Here is a 20,613-nt window from a genome sequence, read left to right on the forward strand (position 1 = left end):
GATGCTAGTCAGAGAGGGGCAGCTGAATCCTGCTTCCTGACGAAATCTTTAAAGAATATGTCAAAGGGATGTGATGTGGATATTAGGGAGATAGGGATAATAATTAATCCAAAAATGTAAATGTCCACATCCCAATCTTTGCAACCTGTGAATATGTTCCCATACCTGACAAGAGGGATTTACAGATGTGATTAAGGTAAGGACCTTGGGATGGTGAGATGATGTATTAACAATATGAACCCAGTCTAATCACATCCGTAGACCCACTATCCTTAAATGTGGAATACTTTTCTTAGCTGCAGCTACAAAGAGAGATGTGATCCTGGATAATGGTTGGAGGCCTGCAGCATTGCTGGTCTGATAATGGATGAAGGGTGCTGTGAAGAAAGGAATGTAGGTGGTTTCAAGAAGTTTGAAAAGGCAAGAAACAGATTCTCCCCTGGAGCTGCAAAAGTGATGCGGCCCTGCTGAAGCCTTGATCCCAGCCCAGTGAGATCCCTGCTGGACATCTAAGCTAGAGAAGAGTAAGGAAATAAATATATGCTGTTTTAAACCACTAATTGGTAAATTGTTAGGGAAGCAAACAGAAACTAGTACCGTGGGTTTAATTTTTTTGTATGTAACTGGACAGAGAGCCCTGCTTTCAAGAAAAACTAAGAAATGGCTCTGCCAGGAAACACTGCTGAGAAGAAAGGACCAGAACCTCAGCTGATGCAGAAGGAAGTGAAAGGACCCCATCTTCAAGTCTGCGGCAAAGACAGGCTCCATGGGAGGAAGCCTCCTTCTCTGGTCCTTTCAGCATCTCTCCCTCAGGGCTCAGACCCCCGTCCTCCAGGGCCCCACCCCTCCCCCACCTGTGGACAGTGTGCAGCGCAGACCTGAGCAGATGACCCCCGCGTCTTGCTTGTGTCTGCAGTCGTGCCGCCCCCAGCCCCGGGAAGGGCACCTCCACACGTGGGATTCCTTTCCTGTGCAGTTCAGGTCGTCCAGCCAGATGGGCCCTGATCCTGCCCCGAAGTGAGCAGACCCCTTGGCATTGAGGGCTTCTCCACAGCCCAGCTGCCTGCACACCACGTGGGCATCGTCCAGGTCCCAGCCGTCATCACAGATGGTGCCCCAGGAGCCCTGGTCAAGGATCTCCACTCTCCCGGCGCAGGGACTGGCTCCGCCCACCAGGCGGAGCTGTCTGCTGTCTGAGGAGAGAGAAATGGGACAATGGGGCGGTGACCCCAAGGGTTGAGAAGGGTCTTCTGTCTTGTGGGACCCTTACCTGAGCAGTAGGGGGCGCTCTCCACAGAGGCTGCAGAGCCTGGGGGTTCTGCCATAGAGTCGTTGCACTGGGGCAGCACCTGGGTCTGGTTTCCTGAAGAAACAACAATGATCAGAAGTCTGGAAGGGTTGAAGAACAAGAAACTGAATTAAGGAAAATAATGACCTACTGATGGAGCCTAAGATGAAGGCTGTGACCCAGCAGTAAATTATCATACTCTTAGTGTTCACCTTCTCCCTGGAGAGTTCTGCTTCTGACAGTACCACAATTTCTGTTTTAACCCAAGTGTTGCTGTAAGAATGAGTTAAGTAAATTGTATCCCTAAATTTATCCCTGTGCTGGGCTTAGTTGCTCAGTCATGTTCGACTCTTTGTAACCCCTTGGACTGTAGCCCGCCAGATTTTTCAGGCAAGAATACAGGAGTGGGTTGCCATTCCCTTCTCCAGGGGGTCTTACCAACCCAGGGATCAAACCCAGGTCTCCCACACTGCAGACGGATTTTTTACCATCTGAGCCACCAGGGAAGCCCAAAAGTATCTATCCCTAAGTAAAAGCAAAACAAAATTCTTTCTGAAGGATTTCTACAAGTTCTTTAATGTGTATCTTTAAAACAAACACATATAAAATAGATCTCATGAAAAATGGAAAGGGAAAAGGAGACATTAGAAAGAATTTCCCAGGGTTTTCAGCTGCTAGTTACCTGATGAAAATATATATAGCCACGGTTAAAGCGCTTATGGAATTAATTGACAAAATGTGTATCTTTGCAGAGAAATGATAACAAAAACCAAATACTTCTAGAGCTGAAAAACTTGTTAGCTGCAATTAAGAACTAAAGAATAAGTGTAGCCGCATATTAGCTCAACATAAACTAGAAACATCAAAATGCAAAATCAGAGGATATTCTTCAATTAATTCAGGTCACGTAGCAAGAGTTCTGGTCATATTGTTGTATGGCAGTTTTTCCAAAAAACTTGATTCACTTCAGTTCAGTCCCTCAGTCATGTCCAACTCTTTGTGACCCAATTAACTGCAGCTTGCCAGGCTTCCCTGTTCATCTCCAACTTCTGGAGCTTGCTCAAACTCATGTCCATCAAATCGGTGATGCCATCCAACCATCTCATCCTCTGTCATCCCCTTTTCCTCTTGCCCTCAATCTTTCCCAGCATCAGGGTCTTTTCCAATGAGTCAGCTCTTCTCATCAGGTGGCCAAAGTATTGAAGATTCAGCTTCAGTATCAGTCCTTCCAATGAATATTCAGGACTAATTTCCATTAGGATCCACCGGTTTGATCTCTTTGCAGTCCAGGGGACTCTCAAGAGTCTTCTCCAACACCACAGTTCAAAAGCATCAATTCTTTGGTGCTCAACTTTCTTTATGGTCCAACTCTCACATCCATACATAACTACTGGAAAAATCACAGATTTGACTAGATGGACCTTTGTCAGCAAAGTAATGTCTCTGCTTTTTAATATGTTGTCTAGGTTGTTCATAGCTTTTCTTCCAAGGAGCAAGCATCATTTAATTTCGTGGCTGCAATCACCATCTGCAGTGATTTTGGAGCCCAAGAAAATAGTCTGTCACTGTTTCCATTCTTTCCCCATCTATTTGCCATGAAATGATAGGACCGGATACCATGATCTTTGTTTTTTGAATGTTGAGTTTTAAGCCAGCGTTTTCACTCTTCTCGTTCACTTTCATCAAGAGGCTCTTCAGTTCCTGTTTGCTTTCTGCCATAAAGATGGTGTCATAAGCATATCTGAGATTATTGATATTTCTCCTGACAATCTTGATTTCAGCTTGTGTTTCATCCAGTCCAGCATTTCACTTGATGTACTCTGAGTACAAGTTCAATAAGCAGGGTGACTATATACAGTCTTGACGTACTCCTTTCCCAATTTGGAAACAGTCTGTTGTTCCATGTCCAATTCTAACTGTTGCTTCTCGACCTGCACACAGATGTATCAGGAGGCAGGTAGGTGGTCTAGTATTTCCATTTCTTTAAGAATTTTCCACACATTGTTGTGATCCACAAAGTCAAAGGCTTTGTCATAGTCAATAAAGCAGAAGTAGAGGTTTTTCTGGAACTCTTTTGCTTTTTCTGTGATCCAACGGATGTTGGCAATTTGATCAATATGAAAAAGTAAAACTTAGTAGCTGAAGAAAAAAATAGGTACTTAATTTTGCTTATGAGTTTGGGTCATTAATCAGAAAAAACTCAGTTTGGCAGTCTTTCAGTGGGGTCCTTCAGTGCTGCAATTAGATATCACCTGGAGCTGAAGTCATTTAAAGACTTGCCTGAACTCTGGTTCTGTAAGGAAATTCCCAGAAATGTTCTAAGGATAAAGGAACATCATGTCTTCAGCTAAATTCAGAAAGAATTTACATATTCAGGAAGAAATGGGGCAGAAGGGGAACAGAGAAGGAAGGACACACATACACAGATTAAAGCAAAATATTGATATTAACATTTAGAAACCCACATAAAGTTCATAAAGGAATTTTTATATTGTTTTCCCAACATTTTTATGTCTCAACATACATCAAAATTGAAAGAATTAAAAGATGAAAACAAGTCAAAGATAATTCATTGCCAGGACACTTTCACAAAAATACTCATAACATCAAAAATAAAATACCTAGGATAAATCCTAGTAGAAGATGGGCAAAACCTCTGAAATTCAGGATCTAACCGAATGGAGGGATGTGTTATGTCAATGATTTGGAAAACTCAACATTGTCAATGTCAATCATCCTCAAATTTCTATGTCTACTCTCAAATTTTTAAATCTAATCTCAATGATACCCTTAAGCTTTTCTTTTGGTTAAAATGACAAGCTGACTTCTAAATTCATACAAAATACAAGCAACCAAGAATGAACAGCACAGTTGGTAAGAAAAGCAATGATATTAGAGGAGTTAATATAAAGTAACTCTTGTAAATTATAATTATTCAGACTAACTACAAAGTTTGAAATTCAGGGAGATAGTGAAGGACAGGGAAGCCTGGTGTGCTGTAGTCCACGGGGTCACAAAGAGTCAGACATGACTTAGCGATTGAACGACAACAACTACAAAGTTATGATAAATAAGAAAATGCAGTATTGGTGCAAGGATAGACAAATGATAACATGGAACAGAATAGAGAGTCTCAAATAAGACAGACATGATTGCCCTTCTGCTTATGACAAAGGCAGCACTGCAGTGGGGAAGAGTCTTTCCAGAAGAAGATTCTGAGTCAACTGGATGTCCATACGGAACCTGACCCTTATCTCACACAGATACCATCCTAGGAATGCACAATAATATGCAAGAGGAATATAGCAAAATTTCCATAAGATACTCTTAGAGAATGTTTTTAAGATCTTCCAGCAGGCAAAAAAATTTTTAAAGGATATAAGAAGCATTAAATGTACATTAAAATGTTGGTAAGTTATATTTACATAAGAGTAAGAAATGAGTTCATCAAAGGACACCATTTGATTAAGAAAATAAAAATAAAAGACCAAGGGTTAAACATGGAAAATAAGTAACACATATTTGCATCCAAAGACATTGTCATGGTAAGTTATAATAACATATTTTTAATAGTCAAGAACTGAAAATAACGCATCCAAAGACATTGTCATGGTAAGTTATAATAACATATTTTTAATAGTCAAGAACTGAAAATAACTCAGATTTATACTGTCAGTAGAATAGATCAGTACATGGCCATGTGATCATTCAAAGCATACTCTACAGTAATAAAAAAAATAAAGTGCTACAATATACAACATCATGTGTGAATCCCAAACATAATTTTAAGTCTATGAAATTAGATACAAAAGATGAAACATATGGCATCATTTTATATAAAGTTCAAACACTGATAAAACTCTCTATGTTAGTAGAAGTTGGGTAAGCACTTTTCCCCGTCGAGAGGGGACGGCAGTGACTGTGGGGCTGGGACATTCTCTGTGTTGCTCTGGGTTGGGGTTCATACTGAGGTCTATACTTACTGCTCCTACATTGTTTTCTATGATTTTATGTAAGCAACAATGTTGCTTAAAAATATATTATTCCCCTTCAAACTTCTTGCCCTGGCCTGAAAAATGAATGAACAATGAGAAGATGCATATTTCACCACAAAATCTCTGACTTTGAAGCCTGTTTAACCTCACTCTCTACTCTTGGAGACATTTCACTCCAGGAGTATCCTGTGTACCAGTAGCCCTTCCCTCTCTCTTACCTGAGCAGATCACAGAGGCCCTGTTGCCATGGGAACGGTCAGGACCACCCAGGGCAGTCACGGGACAACTCCACAGGAAGGACTCAGCCCCTGAGCAGTGAAATCGGGCTGTTAGGATCTGATCACCTCCTTCCACCAAGTGTGGTCCTCCGGGGGTGGAGATGGCAACTCCACAGCCAAGCTGACGACAGACAACATTGGCATTGGCCAGACTCCAGTGGGAGGCACAGAGCGCTCTCCATCGTCCAGAAATCTTCATCTCCACCTGCCCCTCACACTGAGAGGAGCTGTTTGTCATGAGCCGGACTTCTGAGTATGCTGGTAGAAGAAGACAGAGTTTCAGCAAAATCACATGAGTTTCTCACCTGAACAGGGTGTTCACAGAGGTGAAACACCTGAACTGCATCTCACCTGAACAGACAACCTGAGCAGATCCACTGTGCTGACAAGTGCCCCCTGGACAGGGCACTCTGGGGCAGACCCGGAGCTCAGGCTCCTCCCCCTCACACCTGAACTCTTCAGCCCAGACCCGGGCACTGGACTCTCTGAAGAGCTCATGTCCCTGGACAGACACAGCCTTGCCACAACCCAGCTCTGCACAGATGACCTGGGCAGTGGGGAGTGTGAAGTTCCCATCAGACACTGGGATCCAGGCTTCTCCAGAATACACTTCTACTCGCCCTGAGCAGGGTTCATCCCCTCCAGCCAGACGCACAAATCCTAAGAGGAAACAACAACAAAACCAGTGAGTGTTCATGGTACTGACTTGGCAACTAGAAACCACACATCACAGGCAGTGGAGTGAAAGTTTTTTGTTTTAGGAGTGGAGCATGTAGAGAGTCTTTGACAGTTAGTGTCATAATTGAATTTTCATGAGCAGGTTTCTAAAGAGAAATCCAGGAGGATTACAAGGTCAGTTTGGAATGGTTGAATCCCAAGAACATACACTTTGAGACTGGTTAAAAAGGTGAATTCCTTGGTCTAGGAGCCTGGAAACTACAGAGCCCAATTCAGATCATTGGAATGGCTAAATACTGGAAACACATCGTTTTAGCATTGGTTGGAGAAGTGAATTTCTCATTTAGCAGCCTAGGACCTATATACAGATCCAAAGACACTGTATAATATTCAGGCACTTAAACTTGAACATAGAGATATGTGGACCAGAAGCCACCCAGAGGGACATGGGCTATGAGATTAGAGACCTAGCATCCAGACAAGCTTAGAAGCTTTCATGGGACTGGTGGCGCTAATATTCTGACCAGTTTTCTCTCCCAGAAGCTAGCCCTCAAGTGACTTAGGTTAAGGAAAGTCCTGAGGCTGGATCGATGAGGGCATGCCAACCTGTAGATGGGTGACGGCTCCAGAGAAGAAATATGGACACTATCACTAATTCACGTTTATGTCATCACATCTTGTGTTTCTGATACTTTTTGATGCCAAAAAATTCCACGAATTCCTTCAGCGACCTCAGTGGGAAGGAAAATGAGTTAAGAAAACTCAGAGAGTCATAGAGAGAAAGTCCCAGCCATCTCTCTTGAAATCCTAGGATTTGTCAAAGAATCTGGGGGAGAGTGTGCTCTCAGTGGGATTTTACCAGATAGCTCAGTTTCCATATCGTCTCCTATCAAAGGTTTTTCTTCTCAAACAGGACTTACAGAAAATGCTAAGGGCTGATAATAATTGATTTTAATACTATCATTGTACTAATTCTAACCACAGAAAAATATGCTCTCTTCTCAAGCACACATGGAATAGTCTCCAGGCTAGGTTACAAATAAGCCTTAACACATTCAAAAATATTAAAATAATTCCAAGTATCTTACATGACCATAATGGAATGGAACTAAAATTCAATAATGATCATAAAACAGGAATTCATGAATCTATAAAAATTAAACCACACACTCATATTTTAACATTGTTTTCCTATTTCTATAAAGGCATGTATACCTGTGGCGGATTCATTTTGATATTTGGCAAAACTAATACAATTATGTAAAGTTTAAAACTAAAAAATAAAATAAAATAAAAAAAAAGAATGCTATTTAGATAGGAATTGCATTAAATCTATAGATCACTTTGAGAAGCACGGGCATTTTAACAATACTAATTCTTTCAGGCCAGAAACACAGAATGACTTTCCATTGATGATATTATCTTTAATTTCTTTCATGAATGTTTACAATTCTAAAAGAAGATGGCATGTTGCCAAAGAGAAGGAGGAATAAGAAGGAGGAGGAGGAGGAAATGAGCAAATAAGCCATAATTTGGAGAGTTCCAAGTTGAAAAAGCCTCAGTATGGATAAATATGCAAATATTTGTGGGAAACACTTGTTGAGTAGGTTGTTAGCATACTTCATCACCCCCTGCTCCTCCCATCTACCACCTAAATGGCTATCCTTTCTCATTTCTCCCACTTCAGACAAGCAAACACCATTTTAAAAGATACAGATGGATGGAAAAGAAAATCAGAAAGGGTAGCTACTGCTGAAGAAGTAGGATGTAGCTGGGGTATATGGCATGCAAGGTGGGATAAAGGAAGTTTTGAAACTAAAGGAGGAAAACCAAAATAAAAGTTCATCATTTGGTCATCAAAGGAACACATTTGGAACTGAATGAAGATAACCCAATGAAAAAACTTCATTTAATTCACCAAGTACAATTCCCTGATTTCTGGGTGTGTTCTGATTATTTGCTTCTGAAGTTCTTCCTGGTAAAGGACTGCTTAATGATGCCCAACATCCAACCAAAAAATTATTAGAATTTCAAAAAGAGAGAAATGTAACCCATAGCACATTTTTTTTAAAAAACAATCATTTAAAGCAGGTTCAGAAGTTACAGAAATGATTGAATTGGCTGAAGAGCTCTTTAAACCCCTAATATCAACATGCTTAATGAAGCATAAAAATAAACAGGGAGAAAAACTAGGAAAAATAAACAAATGAGACTTCTGAAACTGAAAAATATAGTATTGGAATGAACATTTGGATTAATTACACAAAAGACTAGACATTGCAGAATAAAAGAACTGGGAAGTAAAACACAGCAGTAGAGACTATCTAAACTGAACCAAAGAGAGTAAAAAGGCAGAAAATATGAATGGAAACTCAATGGCATGTGGGATAGTATCAAAATATATAAAATATGTGTATTTGGAGATTCAGAATAAGGGATGTGCAGAAAAATATTAAGAAAAGATAAATGACATTTTCCCAAAGTTATTGAAAACTGTAAACCCACTTATCCAAAAAGCTAAACAAACCCCAAACAAGGTAATGAAATCATTCTCAGAAAACATGACAATGTAATTACTGATATTCATTGGTAAACAAACAAACAAAAATATGTTAAGAGCAGCCAGGGGAGTTTGACACATTATATACAGGGAACAAAAGGATAAATATTACTTACTGATTTTTTTGTTGGAGGCAATGAAAGTCAGATGACAATGTAAAAACATATGTCAAGTATTGAGATTAGACATTTGTTAACCTAGAATGGAATCACCCAAGAAAATACTTTTCAAAACTGAATGAAAATTAAAATGATTTCAGGTAAATGAGAGATGATAGAATTGGAGGCCACCAGACACACACTACACAAAACTGCCTCAGAAAGTTCTTCAAGCTAAAGGGAGATGACAGCAGATGAAAACATGGATCCTCTCAAAACTATAGAGACTGTGCTAAACGTTGGTTCTCTATTAGAAGATTTAAAGCAAAAATATTAGCAACAAACTATAAGATTCATAATAAATTTATAAATAGAATGTATGACAATGATAGCACCAATGACAGGGACAGGAAAGTGGAAGAAAAGTATAGTGACTGACATTGCGTGTTGTGACATTATATCATTTCAAGGTAAAATGTAATTGAGGATTAATAATTCAACATTGGGCTTTCCTGGTGGTTCAGTGCTGAAGACTCCACCTGACAATGCAGGAGACGTGGGTTCAATCCGTGGTCTAGGAAAAGCCCACATACCACAGAGCCACTAAGCCTGTGCACCAAAACTAGTGAGCCTGCACTCTAGAGCCCAGGGGCCACGACTACTGAAGCTTGTGCACCATAGAGCCTGTGCACCACAGCAAGAGAGGCCACCGCAGTGAGAAACTCATGCCTGCAGCTAGAGAGCAGCCTCTGATCTCCACAACTAGAGAAAAGCCCATGCAGCAATGAAGACCCAGCCAGCAAAAAATAAAAATTACTTAAATTTTTTTATTAAACATTATAATCACCTAAAAATCTGATACGATTAATAAATCAATACAGTATTTAAATTAAAATGATAAAATATACTTGAAGATTAAAATAAGAGCAAAGATATAACATATAGCAGCTGCTGCTGCTACTGCTGCTAAGTCACTTCAGTCGTGTCCGACTCTGTGAGACCCCATAGATGGCAGCCCACCAGGCTCCCCGGTCCCTGGATTTCTCAAGGCAAGAACACTGGAGTGGGTTACCATTTCTTTCTCCAATGTATAAAAGTGAAAAGTGAAAGTGAATTTGCTCAGTCGTGTCCGACTCTTAGGGACCCCATGGACTGCAGCCTACCAGGCTCCTCCGTCCATGGGACTTTCCAGGCAAGAGTACTAGAGTGGGGTGCCATTGCCTTCTCCGACAAATAGCAGGCAAGTACACTTAAACCAAGTTATATCAAATAAAAAACAAGATAATCAGACCAGATAAAATAAGACTAAACAATATACTGTCTACAAACTTATATGTGTTTAAATATAAACATAGAAATATATTAAAGAGGTAAAAATTACATACCATGCAAACACAAATCAGAGAAAACTCTATGTAATATCTAAATTAATATCATACAAAGTCAGACTATAAGACAGAGAATTCATTCAGAGAAAAAGAAAAATTTTATGCTAATAAAATATAATAATATAATAAATATAAATAAAATATAATAAAGAAATTATATAGTATTGAAACTGGTGGGTTAAAAATAAAGTGATGCTTAGAAGACAATTTAGAACCTTGATGCTTCCTTGATGATTACATTAGAATAAAAATAGAAACAGAAGAAAATGATCCAAGACTCCACCTTAAGAATCTACAAAAGCAACCACAATCATAACTGAAAAAGAGGAATGAAAACTGAGCATAGAAATCAATTAAGAAGAAAGCAAATACAAGATCAAGAAAATCAATACAGTCCATTAGTGATTCTTTTAAAAAGAACATTAACATTGTTAATCTTCTAGCAAACCAATTAAGAAAAAAGAGGAACACGTTAACAGCACCAGTAACAAAAGGAGGAATATCATTGTAGATCTTCCCAACATGTAAAGATATGAGATATGAACCAGTGTTACTACTTTGAAAATTTTTTGTAAAATGGGCCAAGTCCTTAAAAACACATTACTTGTGAAACACAATTCACCAAAATCTGATACAGAAAAAAGAGAAAAATATGAGTAAACTTATTTGTTAAATAAACAGAATCCATATTATAAAAACTTTCCACTAAGAAAACTATTAGCTGCAAATGCTAGCACTTCCACGGAGCTCGGAAATGACTCCCACAACAGGATAAAGGAAGAGAGGGAGGGAAGGAATGAGGGCAGGGAGGAAGTGTAACACAGAGGCTGTGGTGAATGTATGAGTTGACCTGCATCTTTCCAACCCTCCCCTCCTGCAATCCTTGCACCTTCATCCCTTCACCATTTTGCACTTCAGTACTGTAGTCCCTGGTGGCTCAGAAGATAATCAAGACTCTGCCTGCAATGCAGGAGACCCAGGTTTGATCCCTGGGTGAGGAAGATCCCCTAGAGAAAGAAATGGCAACCCACTCCAGTATTCATGCCTGGAGAATCCTATGGTCCATGGGGTCACAAAGAGTAGGACAGGACTGAAGGAACTTGGAACGCTTGCACCACAGTCCTTCACAATTTGTGTGTTCCCTCCCAGATCTTCCACCTGAACTCCATGAAATCTCCTCATTATTTCAAATAAGCTTCTCTACATTCTCCTCTGGTCTTTGTTTCCACTCTAGATTTCTCCTAAACATGGTACTTCACTTCAGCAATCCACTACGGAGGCTGAAATTTCTCTTCCATACCTGACTGCTAAGGTTGAGCAGAAGAAACTTCAAGAGTTTTGATTAAAATAATGAAAATACATGCTATTCTAATCTTATTTCTGCTACATCACCACCACTTTGACTTATCTTCACATCATTAAAATATGTCTGAAAATACAGGAAAAAAAAAAAAAAAAAAACAGACCAGAAGGAGGAAACTAGTGACAAAAAGAGAAATAGAAGGAACCTGGAACCATTCATAAAAATGTGAGCGTCTAAGTTACAGCAATGGTAGTCAGGGTGTACAAACCACAATGAGGGTTTAAATATTAGTTCAGTTCAGTTCAGTTCAGTCACTCAGTCATGTCCGACTCTTTGCGACCCCATGAATCGCAGCATGCCAGGCCTCCCTGTCCATCACCAACTCCCAGAGTTCACTCAAACTCATATCCATCGAGTCAGTGATGCCATCCAGCCATTTCATCCTCTGCCGTCCCCTTCTTCTCCTGCCCCCAATCCCTCCCAGCATCAGGGTCTTTTCCAAGGAGTCAACTCTTCACATGAGGTGGCCAAAGTAATGGAGTTTCAGCTTTAGCATCAGTCTTTCCAATAAACACCCAGGAGTGATCTCCTTTAGAATGGACCTGTTGGATCTCCTTGCAGTCCAACGGACTCTCAAGAGTCTTCTCCAACACCACAGTTAAAAAGCATCAATTCTTTGGCCGTCTGCTTTCTTCCCAAACCAACTCTCACATCATACATGACCACTGGAAAACCATAGCCTTGACTAGACAGACCTTTGTTGAATATCAGAGCACTTCCAATTCTTTACTTCTAAGTATATCTTAACTGGAATTAATAACAAGACATCAGTATTCTTAGGATAACATTGGGAGTTCTAATTTCACATAAAGTTTCAACATCACACACTCCATTTTCACTCAGATGCTGATTTATCAAAATATGGTTGAGACACCTGTAGTATTTCCACAAATTTATCTTCAGTTGGAACCATGATTATGACATTGTGACAATGAGGAAGGTTACCTGAGATGCCAGAAATCAGGTTTGTTTAAAACAAAAGTTTCCAACTAAAATTCAAATTCACCTTGAAAATAATTATTTTTAATAAGAATGATAAAGAGAATGGAAGAAAACTTTTTGAAGAGATGAATAGAGTTATGACATAAGTGCTGTAGTGGTTTCACAAATGCATACTTATCAAGCAGTTTTGTATGTCAGGCATACCTCAATAAAGTACTTTTTAAAAAGGAAAAGAATTGTTTCCTTAAGGGCATCAGCTAGAATCATCAAAGATCTGCTGAAGGTGAGATTAGAAAAGATCACTTTTCCAATGATCTTCCTGTACATAAAGACCCAACAGCTGATTGGCTGTGGCTGTTAAGGACCTACTGCAGATGTCTTCAGGGCTCCCCTGTCCCACCATCCCATTAGACGGGGTGCTACTATCCAAAGACCAGCCCTCTACCTTAGGGAATTCACTGTGATAACTGACAATATTTTCCTCCAGTCCAGTTGTTCTGATGTGATTAATAACCTGGACATCCAATCTGCAATTGTGATAACAACTAGAAGCATCTCTGCCAAATACTGTGAGCACCCATTCACACCCTGGTTTCACTGCTGTCTTTCCTGCATCCGCCTTTGCATAGGTCAAACACACTTAGATAGCACTGAGTACTTCTTAGGAGTCACATCAGGTCCTCATAGCTTCAATTCAGTTCAGTTCAGTTCCTCAGTCATGTCTGACTCTTTGCAACACCATGGACTGCAGCATGCCAAGCCTCCCTGTCCATCATCAACTCCTGGGGTTTACTCTATCTCATGTCCATTCAGTTGGTGATGCCATCCAACCACCTCATCCTCTGTAATCCCTTTCTCCTCCCACCTTCAATCTTTCCCAGCATCAGGGTCTTTCCAATGAGTCGGTTCTTCTCATGAGGTGGCCAAAGTACTGGAGTTTCAGCTTCAGCATCAGTCCTTCCAATGAACACCCAGGACTGATTTCCTTTAAGAGGGACTGGTTTGACCTCCTTGCAATCCAAGGGACTCTCAAGAGTCTTCTCCAGCACCACAGTTCAAAAGCATAAATTCTTCAGTGCTCAGCTTTCTTTATAGTCCAACTCTCACATACATACAGGACTCCTGGAAAAACCATAGCTTTGACTACACCGGTCTTTTTTGGCAAAGAAATGTCTCTGCTTTTTAATATGCTGTCTAGGTTGGTCATAGCTTTTCTTCCAAGGAGCAAGTGTCTTTTAATTTCATGGCTGCAGTCACCACCTGCAGTAATTTTGGAGCCAAAAAAAAAAAAAAGTCTGTCACTATTTCCACTGTTTCCCCATCTATTTGCCAGGAAGTGATGGGACCAGATGCTATGATCTTAGTTTCTGAATGTTGAGTTTTAAGCCAACTTTTTCACTCTCCTCTTTCACTTTCATGAAGAGGCTCTTTAGTTCTTTGCTTTCGGCCATAAGTGTGATGGAATCTGCATCTAAGGTTATAGATTTTTCTCCTGACAATCTTGATTCCAACTTGTGCTTCATCCAGTCCAACATTTCTCATGATGTACTCTGCATATAAGTTAAATAAGCAGGGTGACAATATACAGCCTTGACGTACTCCTTCCCCGATTTGGAACCAGTCTTTTGTTCCATGTCCAGTTTTAACTGTTGCTTCTTGACCTACATACAGATTTCTCAGGACGCAGGTCAGATGGTCTGGTATTCCCATTTCTTGAAGAATTTTCCAGTTTGTTGTGATCCACACAGTTGAAGGCTTTGGCATAGTCAATAAAGTAGAAGTAGATGTTTTTCTGGAACTCACTTGCATTTTCAGTGATCAAACGGATGTTGGCAATTTGACCTCTGGTTCCTCTGTCTTTTCTAAATCCATCTTGAACATCTGGAAGTTCACAGTTCATGGACCACAGCCTTGTCTAACTCAATGAAACTATGAGCCATGCCATGTAGGGCCACCCAAGACAGATGGGGGTCGTAGTGGAGAGTTCTGACAAGATGTGGTCCACTAGAGAAGGAAAGGCAGACCACTTCAGTATTCCTGCCTTGAGAACCCCATGAACTCTTAGCTTCACTGCCTCCTATATGTGATGCGCTTCAGCTACTGTGTTGCAAACTTCAAGACTTCATTTTCCTGCTCCCTCAACATCCCTGCAGATGTGGTGTGAGCTCCCCACTCGATTCATCAGGTACACCACTGTCATGAGATTTTCCCTGCTACAAGTCCCACTTCTGGCCTCCTCTGACTGTGACCTAGGGACATTTAAATGCACCACTGAATTTCTCTCACACCTTTTCCTTGTGTAACTTCACCATGACTTCGGGTATGGTCACTTGTCCATGGGTCTTCACATGCCCTTGTGGGGTCACCATTGCTTGGTTGAGCCTGTTCTATTGGCACATCACCCACATACCAACCTGATGGAGTGTGGTGACTCTGACTTTTGGGACCAATGAGGATAATAAACCTTGTTGCCTACAACTCTCCTATGACACCCCACCCCCATCAATGTAGCCACACCCTACTGACCATTATGTCAAAGAATACAGAACAATTACCATGCTGAGACTGTGCCACAGAGGTCGAATCCAGAAGCTAATCTGTATGAAATTTTTGACCTCACCTCTGCCTCCGTGACACATCCCAAAGACCCTTCACCCAAGTATGTTCTAAAGGCTGTATCCATAATCTCAAATCATTCTGGTAATAAGACAGACGCTTTTCCTGCTAGAGATCCCCACACAAACCAGACAGGACTTACCTGAGCAGACTACTCCAGCATCCCAGTCGTGGGAATAGCCATCATTACGATAGTCTTTAATATCAGAATGCCTACAGTCACTGACAGTTGACTCCACCCCTTCACATGAAATATACAAAAGCCAAATGGAGCCAAGTCCTGGCCCAAAATAAGCCCCTCCAGGAAAACCGATGGCAGCTCCACATCCCAGCTGTCTGCACACTACAGATGCATCCTTCAAGCTCCATTTCAGATCATTCACTGTGCCCCATTCTCCTTGGTGCTTCACTTCCACTCTCCCCTCACAGCGGTGTGCTCCATCCTTCAGCCTCAGCTCCAGAGCTGCAAAAGAGACACACGACAGGAAAGATTTTAGGAGACTTAGAGTGGTATAATATTTAAAACATTAGCTCTTTGAGGAGCAAAACAGTGCATGGGATATAGTATTTCCTGACCTCTGTGATATAAACATTCCCAGCGTGGCCAACTCTAAGCCCCCAATGTGCCATCACTGAACACGGAGCAGGAAGGGAGGCACCAAGTCTTTCTCAGGAGCCTGTAGAACCAGCTCCAGGGACACCACTGAGGACAGGCCTTCAGAGACTCTGGATGCTGCCCTCCCTGTAGATGTGCCCAAGGCTACTAGGGCCCAGCTACTCCATCTCTGTTGCAGCTCATGGCCCGGGATCCAGGGAGGAATCCTCCCTCTCCTTTCCTGTCCATAGGAAGCATCTCATCCAGCTCAGAAACAGAGGGCTGGGTAACAGGCTCTAAAATCTCCTGCTTATTCCTGCCATCTGGTGTTCATGTCTTTGTGTAATTCCACACTCCAATGTACCTAGCAACACGCATCTAACAAATGGAATTTGAAGAAAGTGATCAGATGTCACTTTAGTGATTAAGTCATAAGATGACTCTGGTTTCTGCATATAAAAAGGAGTTCATTAGTAGGAACATCATAGATGGAGACATTCCCAGTGTTCAGTTCAGTTCAGTTCAGTTGCTCAGTCATGTCTGATTCTTTGAGACCCCATGGACTACAGTACACCAGGCCTCCCTATCCATCACCAACTCACGGAGTTTACTCAGACTCATATCCATTCAGTCAGTGATGCCATGCAAGCATCTCATCCTCTGTTGTCCCCTTCTCCTCCCACCTTCAATCTTTCCCAGCATCAGAAGACTTTATTAAAAAAAAAAAAAAAAGAACTAACCAGATATTTTGTGATTCTCTGATAGCTCAGTAGGTAAAGAATCCACCTGCAATGCAGGACACCCTGGTTCAAATCCTGCATCAGGAATATCTGCTGGAGAAGGAATAGGCTACCCACTCCAGTCTTCTCTTGTGGCTCATCTGGTCAAGAATCAGTCTGCAATGCTGGAGACCTGGGTTTGATCCTTGGGTTGGGAAGACCGCCTGGAGAAGGGAAAGACTACCCACTCCAGTAAGGCCTGGAGAATTCCATGGACTGTGTACAAAGAGTCAAACATGACTGATGACTTTCACTTCTTCAATTCTTCAACCATATATTTTGAAGCTGAATAATAAATTAATGGGCTTCCCAGGTGGGGCTAGTGGTAAAGAACCTGTCTGCAAGTGCAGGAAATGTAAGAGACTGGGGTTTGATCCCTGGGTCCGGAAGATCCCCTGGAGGAGTGCATGGCAACCCACTTCAGTATTCTTGCCTGGAGAATCCTATGGATGGAGCAGCCTGGTGGGCTACAGTCCATAGGGTCACAAAGAGTCAGACATGCCTGAGGCGACTTAACAGTCACAATACAATGAGTAAACTGAAGAATTCAACACAGAGATTCAACAACAGACTTGACCAAGGGAAAGAAAAAGAAAAAAGAATCAATGTGTTAGAAGAAAGATTAGTTGAAAGCATCCAAATAGAGGAGCCAAAAGAGAATGAAAGGAATATAGAAAGCCAGTGGACACCATAAAGAGAAACAGTGTATGGACTGGAGTCATAGCAGAAGTGAAGGAGAAAAGAATTAAGGGCTGAGGACTTCCCTGGTGGTGTAGTGGCTAAGAATCCACCTGCCAATGTAGGGCACATGGGTTCAATCCCTGGTCCAGGAAGATTCCACATGCCGCAGAGCAACTAAGCCAGTGTGCCACAGCTGCTCAAACCTGCGCACCTAGAGCCTGTGGTCTCCAGCAAGAGAAGCCACTGCAGTGAGAAGCCTGTGCACTGCAGCAAAGAGTAGCCCCTGCTTCCCACAGCTAGAGAAAGCCCGCATGCAGCAAGGAGACCTAGCACAGCCAAAAATAAATAATAATAAAAAAGAAAGAAAGACAGGCTGCGAATTTCCAAACCTGGGGAAAGATCTGGACATCTAAGTTCAAGAAGCTAATAAGTCACCCCAAAATTTCAATCCAAACAACCTTCTCCAAGACTCACAGAGTAAACTGTCCAAATGCAAAGAGAAAGAGAATTCTAAAAGTCTAAGAAGAAGAAAAAAATTGTCACCCAAGAGAACTCCCATGAGGAGATCAGCGGATTTGTCCAAAGAAATCTTGCAGACCATGAAGAAGGATTGATAACAAACTCCACTCTCACTCAGTGGAAAGCAGCTCCCAGGGAGGGAGGGACAGGAGAGGGCACGAGAGAAAGTGCTCCCTACAGAGTCACAGCTGATCCTGGGAGGGGAAAGGACCATCCCAGGCCCCCAGCACATCAGGAAATGAGTCACAGGGACTGGGGCAGGGACTTGGGAACTTATACACGTGGGGCTGCACATCAACTGATTTTTACAAACAGAGGGACAAGTCGTTCATTGGAAGGACTGATGTGGAAGCTGAAACTCCAATATTTTGGCACCCTGATGTGAAGAGCTGACACATCTGTAAAGACCCTGAAGCTGAGAAAGAGAGAAGGTGGGAGGAGAAGGGGACGACAGAGGATGAGATGGTTGGATGGCATCACCGACTCAATGGACATGAGTTTGGGTAGACTCCGGGAGTTGGTGATGGACAGGAAGGCCTGGCGTGCTGTGGTCCATGGGATTGCAGAGTCAGACACCAGGGAGCAACTGAACTGAACTGAACTGAACTGAACAGACAAGAGGTCCCCTATCCTGGATGCAGGATTTTCTGCTCCCTAATGGACACCTGGTGGGAACAGGTGAGGCCAGCAGGCAGAGCCTCTTACGGAGCCCAGTGCTAGGCAGACATGGCAACAAGCAGAGGGGAGCCCGAGAGATGGGGGAGAGGAGCCAGAGAGAGGCAGGCAGGTGTATGATTATCTCTGATCCAGTTACATGCAGCGGCCATGACACCCAGCCCTGTGGACACCCCGTGTGCTTCACAGACTAACGGACTCACTCCCTGCTCAGCAGCTCTGTTCCTCTCACACAGACAGGCTCCACCTCCCCCCCCCACACACACACACACAAACACACACAGGCTCACACACTACTCACACACTCCTCACTCAAAATCACTCACCCACACTCACCCACACATACTCCTCACACACCTTAATACATCACACTCTTCACACACTCCACAAACACATACACTCTTCACACCCACATACACCCTCACACATACACACCCTCACACACTCACACACACACACTCTTCATACCCTCACACACACACACCGTCACGCACTCCTCACCTGCACACATACACACACATACACACACACAATCACAGAGCCTACAGGAGTGAAGACATAGGAAGCACAGGGACCCAGGGGCGGTGCTCACACACCAGGCACGTGGAGCGTGTGTGAACAGCCCAGAGTCCCAGCTGAGCTCAGTCACTGGACCTTCTACACACTGAGAGCCACTGGGACTCCTAGAAGCTCCCTTAAAACAAGGGAGACTGTGGAGGGGACATAGGCTGACCCAGCTCGATCCAGACAAAACCTCACGGCTCTGTAAAATCTGCCGCTATGACCAATGGACACCTACCCCCTCCCCACCATAGGAAAGGAACCAGTATTCACATCAGCATGCTTCTTTTTTGGTCAGAAACACTGAGGCCAGGTTCCACAACTCCAGACACCTTTCCCTTCATCAAGGCGTCCTCTCCCCTGCTGTGAACTGGGACAGAGGGGCAACTCTTACCTTGACCACCCACCACGGTGCCGAGGAGGAGGACACAGAGTCCCCGCAGGGAGAGGTGTCTGCCCAGAGCCATCCTGACCCCACGTCCTCAAGGTCACAGTCCCAGCTGCAGGATCAGCCTGTGAGGAGGCATCAGGGTGCCGACTGGGGTCTATATAGACCACCCCTTACACCCTCCCTCCTGAGAGCCAATAGCGACAACTTTCACCATTTCAGGCACTATCAGAGGCTGCATCTGCCACTTTCTGAAGTTCAGACACCAATGAGCTTCTGAATCTTCAACATCTCCTTATATGAGCAACACGGTCCTTTGAGCTCCTGCTTCCGTAGTCCTGACAGCTGGGTCCCACCACTGGGACTGGGGTAGAAACGGATCATCAAAAATCATGAGTGCCTTTCTCTCCCCTGATCACCCTGGTCAATATCTGCAGACTGTGAGATCTCACAGGGTGTGGGTGTGGAATCTGTTGACCCGTGGAGAATAACTTTTGTAGAATCAAGTATTGATCTTCCCCAGCACTGAGCTCAGGGTGGAAGCAGAGAACTACAAGAAGTCTTGAAATACAAGAGTATTTATCAGGTCAGCAGAAAGTGAGGACCAGAAGGACATGAATTCACAGGTGACTGTGAAGCCATGAAGTGAGACCCATCAAGTTGGGGGGATGAGATTGCAGGGTTTTCCCCCTTCTCAGACTGATCTTGAGACTTGGTCCTGAGGCAAGTGCCTGCATGCTCAGTCGTGTCTGACTCTTTGCAACCCATGAACTGGAGCTCGCCAGCCTCCTCTGTCCAGTGGATTTCCCAGGCAAGAATACTGGAGGGGGTTGCCATTTCCTTCTAAAGGGATCTTTCTGACCCAAGGATCAAATCTGCTTCTCCTGCATTGGAAGGTGGGTTCCCTATAGGGACATTCAGACGTGTTAAATCCCTTTCCCTTTATTGCATTTCATTTTATGTGAAGTATCTCTTTCAGCTAGTCACTAAACGAGGCTGACAGAGAGAAAGAGATTGCTATTACAGGAAACAAAGAGAAAGTAGGAATCGTCATTCAACTCTAGACCACCAAATTAGGAGCAGGGATCTCTAGAAGAAAACATGGGGCTTCACTCTTGGCTCAGCAGTAAAGAATCCGCCCACAAAGCAAGAGACGTAGATTTGATCCCTGGGCCGGGAAGATCCCCTGGAGAAGGAAATGGCAACCCA

At 42.7% G+C, this 20,613-nt stretch overlaps 1 protein-coding gene across 1 annotated transcript in view; it reads right to left on the minus strand.

Annotated features, from left to right (window-relative positions):
- The window catches only part of LOC129644184 (antigen WC1.1-like), a 46,610-nt gene extending 27,127 nt beyond the window's left edge, over positions 1–19,483 (minus strand). Inside the window, exons 1-6 of the mRNA XM_055569680.1 lie at positions 19,411–19,483; positions 15,349–15,669; positions 5,913–6,221; positions 5,502–5,819; positions 1,271–1,363; positions 879–1,193 (exon numbers count right to left, since the gene is read on the minus strand). Of these exons, the coding sequence (XP_055425655.1) occupies positions 879–1,193; positions 1,271–1,363; positions 5,502–5,819; positions 5,913–6,221; positions 15,349–15,669; positions 19,411–19,483 (1,429 nt within the window). The remainder of the gene's footprint in view (positions 1–878; positions 1,194–1,270; positions 1,364–5,501; positions 5,820–5,912; positions 6,222–15,348; positions 15,670–19,410) is intronic.
- Between the last annotated feature and the right edge of the window lie 1,130 nt (positions 19,484–20,613).

Source organism: Bubalus kerabau, chromosome 1 (assembly GCF_029407905.1).
Source record: "Bubalus kerabau isolate K-KA32 ecotype Philippines breed swamp buffalo chromosome 1, PCC_UOA_SB_1v2, whole genome shotgun sequence".
Lineage (NCBI taxonomy): Eukaryota > Metazoa > Chordata > Mammalia > Artiodactyla > Bovidae > Bubalus > Bubalus kerabau.